Source organism: Limulus polyphemus, unplaced genomic scaffold (assembly GCF_000517525.1).
Source record: "Limulus polyphemus unplaced genomic scaffold, Limulus_polyphemus-2.1.2 Scaffold72, whole genome shotgun sequence".
Taxonomy (NCBI): Eukaryota; Metazoa; Arthropoda; class Merostomata; order Xiphosura; family Limulidae; genus Limulus; species Limulus polyphemus.
This window is the reverse complement of record NW_013665682.1, coordinates 679,964-691,189: the sequence shown is the minus strand read 5'-3', so window position 1 is coordinate 691,189 and position 11,226 is coordinate 679,964. Positions and strand designations below refer to the sequence as shown.

Sequence of the window (11,226 nt, the reverse complement as noted above, 5' to 3'; positions counted from 1 at the left end):
ATTTAAGCCGTCTCCAGTCCATTATTACATTTCATATATTTCTGTGATCTTAGTACAAATAAATTCATATATTTATAGCTCGAAATATTTTAAAAAGATCACAATAACACTGTCTTTCTTTCCATACAATGAATAATTTATAATTATGATGATGTAATGACATAAAACATGAAAGTATAAATATCTGAGGTGTTTCCCGAACTTTAACATATATTCAAATCATAAAGCTGATAGCCATAAGTATATAGTCTAACATAACAGTATTTATTTGTCCTTACCTTGAAAGAGGGCTAAAGATGGAGCGTAAAGTACAAGAGCCAAGTACATCATCTGTGAGACAACAAAATAGTTATAGATGATTTGAAAATTGTTATACATACTTCAGGTTTAAGAAATACTAAAATTAATAATTGCGAGACTTATCTAATAAAATCTGGATTTTACATATTCCCCACCTTAACACCTATATTTAACATTTTATGTTGTCATTGGTTGCCATTAACCTTAGACAGATGTTATTTAGGTACTCGAAGAAGACGATATTTAATCATTTCTATATGACTTTATCTAAGTACGCTCAGGTATTGTGTTAAAGTAGTGTATAACGTTATGTTCTGAACGGTTAAATGTCAATTTCACTCAGAGTATCAACATCGTTCCCGTGAGAAACTTACTGACCAACTTGGATGAATTTGTAACGACTCTTGACGCATAGTTAGAAGGCCAGAAAAAGTTTGAGAGGTAAGGGAATTTCTACGCAACATCTAAAGTTAAATACCTCAGTAAATGATGTAAGTAGTGTTTTGACCTAGACTTTGTCACATTTCCAGCCGACACAACGAACTCTGGTATACGAAATATCTCGTCAACAGCTGCGTGCACAAGGTGCATACAGTCCAGATGCTCTTACATTTCTTCTTGTTGGAAACCCGTAGCAAAGAAAGACTTGTAAAGAAATATTATCAGTCATATTGACAAGCATTCAGATGTTCCCGTAATTCAAGAAAGTCGTTGTACACTTAATCTAGATAAAACATAATTTTTTGTGACTCTGTACGATGGAAACTTCGATTATAGCAGTGTTTGTCTACGTTTTATAGATGGTCTCAGCATGAGATCTCGAGGCTGCTGTCAAACACAGGTCGGCGGAAAAAGACACTGAAGTGGCAAGAAACACCACGTTGTACACCTCGTTACTATCGGAAGAACGTTTTTATCGATGATCGCAAAACTATTTCAAGAGTTGACATCTCATCCCTACTAGACACAGTTGGGTCCCTAATATAATACATAGATTTTTTTATGACTGTAACTTAAGGCAGAATGATTTTATTATGACTTTATCTTATTTCTGTTACTAAAATGATCTTTACTAATTTTCCTAAATTTTATAACAATTTCGTTGAAGTTTAAGATGTAAAAACTAAAATTATATTATTATGTTATAGTGTAGTAATAATACTAACCTAATTATAACATGCATGGTCTTTGAGTGATGATCTCTGGAGATAAATCCAATCACGTTGGTGAACATTTGACATGGTTTTTATGTGAATTTATAGGACCGCTCTTTATAAACTGATTTCACGTAAAAGAATATATATATATATATATATGTATATTCCTGTAGATCATACCTTTTGTCGTGAGATCACAGAACTTACAAGTAGATCACCATATTGAAAATATCCACTTTGGTATTCATGGTACTCATTGTTTCAGTGATAGAGTGATGTAACATCAAATTATATAATACATTCTCTGACAAATTATCAAGTTGAGGTCGTTGACAGCCATATGACTAATGAACAAAGATCAGTAGAAAGTATAAAAGAATTGTACACTAGCTGGAATGTATTAGACTCGTGTGAAAGTTAATTTCATCTTGGCAATCTAGTATTTTATAATTCATACGTGTTTTAGCGTATTCTTAAATATCGTATCGAATCAAGCTGTAAGCTGAATTTGTCTCTCAGATAAATTTGTTGAATAAAGCCCCAAGTGTAAGATGGACGAGACTGATATTTCTATACATGTCTAAACATATATACCCTGAAGAAGATAGACTATGCGCAGAACTTGGTAAGTTATATTTGTAAACAATAGGAGTTCTAGGTCGAAAACAGAAAATAACATCTTAATTTATCCTCAGATCTTGAGGTCAACATGTATGTACGTTTAGTTTTCTGTATCATTATGTAAAGTAGAAGAACAGATAAATTCATTTTTACTGACTATTAGGTTTAGTGGCATACCAAATCTGTTCTTCATTGTTAGACTAACATACAACTTATTTTGGTTGTAAAGTATATTTTGTAAAGATAAACAGCAAACTTGATGTATTTATAAAATGTGAAAGAATTGTCTTTTTTGTAGACCATATCTTTTATCTATGAAGCAACAAAATTCAAATATTTTGTCAAAAACTTTTACAGATTTTGTTCTTAAAAGCTTCAAAGTAGAATGTATGCATATTATTTGTGATAAATTGTACATAATGTTGTCTTTTCCTAACATTAACATTTTGTTAATGAATGTTTTAGTATATGTGATACTTGACAAGTCAGTCATATTACTTATATATAATAATGATAGTATATTGGGCTATGATGAAACATGCCAGTTTTAAATTATTGGGAAGGGGTAATGTGAGGGGCAAAAGGTCTAATGTCCAGCATGACGGGTGTATAATTTCTATATAAAGAGACTTTCAATAATTATAACTTGAATCATTTTGGAGAATGTCCCTTATGTTTCATTTACGGAGATTTATTCTATTTGACTAATAACATGCTAGAACAAATATATACCTCGAATATTATTACATTGGGCTGTAAATCAGTATTTTATAAACTAAGATGTTTTCGTAAATAGGATATTAATATATTTGAAGTTTTGTTAATAAACGGTTCAGTATATGTGACACTTGTTAGCTCTGTAATTTTACTTACATATAGTAATGATACCATATTGGGCTGTGATGAAACTTATGTTTTATATATGAAATATGAAAGGAGACTTGTATTAGTTGTTCAAACATACATGTTAGAAACTGATATTTGTGATGTATAATTTATCATAAAAGATTAAGATAGACATGTAACTATCTGAAATTTGATCTTTATTTTGAACAGAGTACAGTTAAGTTGTTGATGAATTGTCAACGTAAGATGAGTATAAGTTATATTTTTCAATTGACCTTGTCTGAACTTTTGTATGTTTGTTGTATGTTGGGCACAATTTAATCATATTGAGTAGTGAGAATAAAATGTTTTTGTTGTAAATATGAGGAACTCAGCGAAATACAAGAATTGTACACTAACTTTTCGTTTATAAACTATAGTAAATATCTTACACACTGAACTGAAATGTACAAAAATTGCATGAAAGCTAACCCAGTATTTTATAAACTAAGGTGTTTATACATAGTAGTGTACCATGAAGTTTTGTTAACAAATGTTTCAGTATGTGTGATACCTCTCAAGTCTATTATTTTGATTACATCTATTAATGATAGCATATTTGGCTATGATGAAACGCGAGGTTTACATAAAAAATCACAGTTCATTGACTTGTAATTAATGGTTAATATATTTGATGATCTTTCTATAAAGTAGAAGATAATGCATCATATGCTACTGCAGTATTGTTTCAAAATCTATGGGAGGAAAATACTTGAAATGTAAAACAGGTTTTCTGAGCCTACAAATGAAACCTTAGATGTTTAGTTCACATTGAATTCTTTATTCGTTTATTTATGTAGTGACATTATTTTAGTACGATGTTTCGTGATAAATTCAGTGTTTGTTTTCGCATAATGTTACACAAATGGAAAATATATATTGTAACTGAAATAGTAATATGAACATAATTTACAAGAGTTATTTGAAAGCTAACCCCATATTTTAGAAGCTAAGGTGTTTATAGTATATATAAGTGTATCTTGAAGTTTTGTTAATAAGTATTTCAGTATGCTGGTGGTTTTACACAGTTGTTGTTATGATAAACAGTAAATGTGTTGGATTTATAAAATATGAAAGAATAATCACGTGATTTATAATTGAAGGTCCTCTTAAGATTATGGTTATCAACTTTTTTTTCAGTTATGTTCATTTGTGAAAAATGTATTTGATGCTTTGGTGAACTAATAAGCTTGAATTTTCAAATGTACATTAAGTGAAGTTTTGAAAGATACTGAAACAGAATTTCTGGTTTGTCTGTCAGTTTTATAAAAGCGAGGGCATTACTTGTTTTAACCTTAGGCAAACACAAGGGTTAAAGCTTTCTAAGCTTGCCATCAGCTGGGATGCATCAATAATAGGTTGAAAGGGTGACCTATCAGGTTATTAAGGTCTATTGCAGAAGAAAGTTCATTTATATCTGTACGAATATGTTTTAGTAGAAATCAATAAACATTATGTCTAATCCATCAAGAAACAAGATTTGTGAAAAGGTTTCTACAAAAAGGTAAGAATAATAAATTTACAATAGTAATAGCTGAACATAGTTATTTACATAGATCTATTATACTTAAGCAGAACAAATTAACTCATAAAGTTAAACATGAGATTTAAATAAGCATCCTTTTCAGCACGAATAAATTTTGAATATTAAATATAGACATTATTAGCGATAAGTGTTTTACATATAAATAGTCAGAAAATGTAGAAAGTATGTCATGCAAATTAAATATAGGAGCAAAAACTATAATCAGTACGTTAAATGGGTACTAAATCATAGAAAAATACTATCGACTGTTTCGTTCAATATTTATAAAAATGAAACATTAGGTAGGATAAAATCTTCTCAGGACAGATAACTGTAAAAGTGTGTACGTATGTTATTGGCTACAATATTTACTTCGCTCAAATAATGGATAATATGCGTGATAACAACTGAAATATGTAACATTGTTATAATAGTTGTCTCCTCAAAAAATAATTTTACTTGTAACTTTTTAAATTCAATCTAGACATTGCTGAAGTAATTACACATTGAGACACCCTATGACGAGCTCGTCATACTTTTTAACTATCCATCTAATAATACCATTCACAATAGCACTACTAACCTTAGTAGCTTAATTTACCATCCACCTATATAGCCTTAATATTACAATCCACCTAGTAACACTATCCGCCTTTGTAAAACATATGTAGTACAGTTCTGTATTATAAACATAATTTGAGAAAAGTTGAAATTTGTATGCAATCCTGCAGAAGTATAGTAATACTGTTTTCCTATAGAAACGCTATCTGCCTTTGTAAAACGTATCTAATATTATACTTATAAACCGAAACTGTAATTGTGATAATTGTAAACACAACATTATGCAAATTAGATTAAATTATTAATTCTAAGACTGATTGATATTATAACGTTGATGACACGTTGATATACATCACCCTCTGGTGGTTTGCTCATTATACCAACGTGCTTTCTGGTGCCATTTCATGAAACTATGAACCTAAGACAGCAGCGTCCTCTGATACCTTTATGTAACAGTTATATAACCCCAGATGTATATGTTACCTAACAGTTATGTAACCCTCAGGTATCGGCTTATTACGCAATATTTATGTTACACTCGGGAGGTATCCTCTCATCTTCACTCATCTGGCAACCTCCACTGAGGCAGCATCCTTTGGGCGGTCTTGTGTGTGTATAACTATTTCCGTCCATAATTCCAATAATATCTCACGAGATTTGATCAGTTTAGGAAGTTTAAGTTAGTTCTAATTCTATAAACTAAGTTGACAATGCAAAATAGTCCTTATAATCATGGTATAGACATTAATTAATAAATAATTGCTACAAATAGTCGCTAATTGTTTCCGGAATAAAGTTATTACCAATAACGTCTGCTCAAAGCTAGTTATCTATATAGATCAGGATCACAAATTAATCTATTAAGCATAATAACAAATTTAACCTTATATTGTTAATATATTTTTGTTATAATGAAGCTAAGGTTAAAAAAAAAGATGTAGTATAATTTATTTACAAGACACCTAAAAATTCATTGTTTGCTTCATCCACTGTCATTCCTTCCCTTCTGGCAAGAAGACTAATATATAGAACTTCCAGGAATTTTCTATTTTAGGCCAATCAGTTTTCCAAAGCAAGTTACTGTAAAGTTAGTTGACCTATAATCAGAACCTTTAAGCTATATGAATTCTGTGATAGAACGAAAGTAGCATAAATATTTTCGAATTATAACAGAAAATACATTTATCCGTAATTAGCCCTTGATATATCCTTGTAACTAGTAGTAGAGAAAGGCATTGAATAATAGTTTATTTGTATTAAATTCACCTCTTTAGATAAGGCTTAGTCCATATTCTTTGTTTTCACAAAATCCAGGATTACGCAAAATGAGTAATATTTTCTAAAATGGTTCAAATCCTAAGGAATGGGCCAAAATAAGTGATATTGAGATACCTACACCTCTTTTCTCTCAATATGAAATTGTAAAAAAAATGAAATTAAATACTCGAGAAAGAACTATTCTATTAATAGTATTAGAGAGTAATCTGGCAACAGTTGTGTTTCTTGTATTCGGAAAATTTGCAATATATTACTTATAGTAAAAAAGTAATTCCTTTTTCAGTTTTTATTTGGTTTAGTCTTAGTGCTAAATATTCGTCGAAAGACCTATGTAAAGAGTACATGACGAAACTAAAAGAAAAAACTATGTATTAATTTTCTTTCTCTCATCTGCAATTGATAAAGAAAACAGAATCAGAATTTCTGTTAAAATTTAATTTTTTTTTATTGTGTATTCAAAATAGTTTGTAATTACTTAAATCACTCACCGTTTCAACTACGAAAATCACAGAGCCTATAATCCTGACAGTCAGAGAGAAACGTTTCTCTAAATACTGAGAAAGAAAAAAAAAACATGGCACTTTCAAAATTTTATTAAGTTTTCATGTGCTAACAAAAATGTGTAATAATGAAAATTAAATCTTGGATTAAATATGATAATATTTGTATTTAGAAAAAATGCTTAGGTTATTATTTCTACTGGTTGGGGACCTGTTTGTTCGTTTGTAGATAAGCACATAGCTACACAAAGGGCTATCTGTGCACTGCTTACCACGGGTATTGATGCCCGGTTTTTAGCGTTGTAAGTCCACAGACATAACACTGTGCCACTGGAGGCACTGCTTACCACGGGTATTGAAGCCCAGTTTTTTAGCGTTGTAAGTCCGCAGACATATCGCTGTGCCACTGGAGGCACTGCTTACCACGGGTATTGAAGCCCGGCTTTTAGCGTTGTAAGTCCGCAGACATATCGCTGTGCCACTGGAGGGGGAGGGATAATAACGTATTGACGTTTTGTTGTCACTTCTGTCCGTTTCTTTATTATCACTCTAATCAGCTGAATGTATGTTATTATTTAATTTTAATGCTACCTCTAATTTTAATTCACATTAACTGAGAGAACCAAGCCAAAAACACTTGTTGATTGTATTGAAAAGAACTCTAAATAATATGTCATAATTTAGGACATCAGCTTCAAGTAAAATTATTTTTGAACAAATGTAAGTGTGGTGAACTCCCTTGGATGATAACGGTAGAATAACAATGTATTTTACAAAATACAATTATATAAGACAATATACACTAAAAAGCAGTATTCCTAAGTGTTATTATTATTATTTCTTTTTTTACAAATGTAAAATGTAGTTTTACACATTGTATAACATCTTCTAGCCCAGTTTTACTAAAATCCCGTTCAGAATGTCGTTGTCACGTTAATTAATAGCTTTTATTGTCTAAATATTGGCGATACTTATTGTACTGCAAAATTATTTGGCGCATATGAAATCTCTTCAACCTTAGATACTTTTCAGATTTTACAATGAATATTTCATTGTAAATTTTTGCGGAATTGACTTATATATTCAGCGCAATCGTGTCCAAACTATGAATCCGAGAGTTCATGGTTCACGGCCTGTTGATGCATAAACGCGCTCCATGCTTAGAGGCCGTCAGGGAACTATAAGAGTAATGTTCAAACCCCACTACTAGACAAGAATAACTCTAGCCTATCAGTTCAAAGTTAGGGATATATATATATATATATGTATATAGCTTTTATGTAGCTTTGAAACAAATCAAAATAAACGTAACTACCTCATAGACACTTGTCACTCCTAAATTGTAGAAAACAGGCAGATAACAGTAAGCCGCCAGCGGCATTGTAATGAAGAAACACAGACAGATCATCCAGAACTGCGTACCGTACTGATAGACTTCTGCAGGGGTCCCCAGCAATGTGATGGCTGACATAAAGCTGGCCAACACCGATATTGACACGGGAAATACACTCATGGACCGATCACCCATCAAGAATTCCTTGGTGGTGCTTTGTTTACTCCCACTACAGGCGTAGTAGATCCCGATGGCGGCTGATACAGTTAACATCCCTGCAAACACTATGTAGTCTGGTGTACCGAACCTGGTGGCCAGGTCAACAGACGAGATGACTGAGGCTGGAGTAGACATGATATTCTAAACAGAAAGACTCAGTTATATTGTATATCGTGTATCTTATTTAAGCAGTATATCGTCACATTATTGTAACATTTTTAAATCTATAGTTTTAACATTTTCCTAGGTTGTTTTGCCGTTTTCTAACTGTTTTAATACAAACAGCGGATTTGAATTTAATATGAAGCCACAAACTAACGAATGATCAGTTTATATCCAAACAAAGGAAAATACGTAACTAGTTTAGCGTAATAGACTTTTATACAACGTAAGTTGCTTCAACTTCAAATTTCAGTGATGCTCACTTAACCCCATACGAGTTTTTGATGAATACAAACTGCTCTAGTCTTTCAGTTCAAGATTAGAGACAGTTGGTTCAGTTACCCCTTGTTTAACTTCGCATAAACATCCGAAACAAACATTTTGTTATGTTATTACTTTTCATTTCGCCCCCCCCCCCACAGACTACTATAATTTCTCAACTCCACCATTAATCTGTGAAATAATAAAATATCGACCCTGATATATCACAGCCAGATGATGAAATACATAATACACTCAGAATACTCGTTCAGCCAGTTGTATCATTATCGAAATGCTGTCATTAACATGCTGTCCAGGTTATTTAAGGACTAATAGATAATGATACGCATAGTCCAGGGTTCTCTATCATTAACGAATTAATTCCCTCTGCAGTTCAACATATTGCTTTTTTTCACTTGTTACTTCCACTAACAAAATGTCTATTGAAATTTCTCACTTTATAATATTCATGGTCAAGGGTTATATCACTGTTGAACTGTCAATCGCATAATGAAAATATGTTAAACTTTTCTGAAACAAAAATGTAATAATATTTAGGGAGAAAGATATTGATACAAATCTTAGAGACAGGAAATCGCAATTATCTGGTTCTCTACAGTTTAATATATTGATTTAAATATAGGCACAATGTTAGCTACTTCCTACTACTAACCTTTTGTGAATTAGGTTGTAAATGAGCTTGTTGTATATTATTATAGTGGGTATATTTTAACAGATTCAAATCAATGAATGGTAGTTTAGAAGAACGGTGTTTAATTTTTTAGTGTTGCATTTGGAACGATTTCTTCCATCGTCAATGTCCTCGGTCTAATGGTCGTCTTTACGTACTATTGTCCAACTCTGTAACTTCCATTCCAATAAGCTTCTGTATAGAATAGCGAACTCAGTTTTATATTCAAACGTTCCATAAATCTTTCGCCGAATTTGGATGTCGGTTTCCAAGACTATATTATATTTAAATAAACTAAAAAGGAAATACACACTTGGCTGGAAAACCAGGTGATATGTATTTATATACGTCAGAGAAATCCAGTCTCATTCGCCACAGATCGTACATAAAAAAAAAAAACACTTCTTTGAACTTTATCACTAAGCTGCCATGCATTAATGATGCCCTAGGCATGACTGATGATGGCATTTCACTGTTAAATGGTTGGGAATTCATTGTGAACCAAATGTTAAACGTGTTACCTTTGGCACCATGGCTAGCAATTGTGACGCCTCAGCAATGAATTAGAAAAACCTAAATAGATTTATAAAGTGCAAATAACCCGTTAAAGTATAATATATATGCTAATTACAATAGAATTTAATGGTAAGCAATATACGTGGTATTTGATACCACTAGACAAAAGTTAAGAAATACATAGGCAAAATACAGATACTTTTTTTCGTAAGAAAAATACACATATTTAGTTACATCCTTCAAAAATAGACTTATTTAATTATACCCTTTCATAGATTGAGAAGTGATAAACTTACTATTTTATACTAAGGTAATATACTGAACCTCAGCTACTAATAGATTCCAGGTAACTATAGAATACCAGTTTATAATGCGAGGCAGCACTGACAACAGCATCTAGTCCTCATAAGCTGAAAGAGAAAATTAAAATAAAATATTAGTTATCTATGCCGACTTTAATGCGCATGGATATGAGTAAAGATATTACACACCTGCAGATAGTACATATACATTTCAGCTGGTAGTAGCACGAGTAGCTTTTAAAATACTGGATATTATACGTTAGATGCTATTGGATATAAAAGTAACCTAGAAAAATAATCAAATTGTATTTGTATAATTTCATTTACGAAAAAAAGCATTATTTGTAAGATTCAAATGGAAAATCTCCAAACAAAAGAATCATTTCAAACTGTTGTTTTCTTGTTTTATAGAACAAGGTTCACGTCTATACGTGTAGAAACGTTTACTATTTCGGCATACCAATCATAATCATAATTTTGATTTACTACATTAACCTTCAAACTATTGACTTATTATACTAATCACTAAAGGGGTTGTTACGTCTCCGTTTGTTAATTAACTTTCCGTAACTTCGTTCCGAAGAAACTTTAGCGACACAAGTCCTTACTTAATAAAACTGGTTTATTCTTTCCGAATATAACTTTATGATACACTTAATTTCAACAATCGCGCTAAAACAAACGCTATAACAACGAACGTGCTCAATAATACTCTCTGACTGCAGATCAATTACTCACTGTCTACACATACATTATTCCCCGTCACGTTGTCACCCTCTTTTATATACCAGACTACCCTATATCTAGTAAATGCTAGAGCATTCGCCAAAGTACAGGATAGTTCTAGAAAGTAGAAGGCGTGAGAATAGTCACGTGATCTCGATGACGCAACAATATAAATACTTTTTGTCATTA

At 31.6% G+C, this 11,226-nt stretch overlaps 1 protein-coding gene across 1 annotated transcript in view; it reads right to left on the bottom strand.

Annotated features, from left to right (window-relative positions):
• Nucleotides 1-10,436, bottom strand: part of LOC106466095 (sodium-coupled monocarboxylate transporter 1-like) — a 24,252-nt gene extending 13,816 nt beyond the window's left edge. The window contains exons 1-4 of the mRNA XM_022394645.1: nt 10,306-10,436; nt 8,143-8,520; nt 6,816-6,881; nt 279-330 (exon numbers count right to left, since the gene is read on the bottom strand). Of these exons, the coding sequence (XP_022250353.1) occupies nt 279-330; nt 6,816-6,881; nt 8,143-8,514 (490 nt within the window). The 5' untranslated portion in view covers nt 8,515-8,520; nt 10,306-10,436. The remainder of the gene's footprint in view (nt 1-278; nt 331-6,815; nt 6,882-8,142; nt 8,521-10,305) is intronic.
• Between the last annotated feature and the right edge of the window lie 790 nt (nt 10,437-11,226).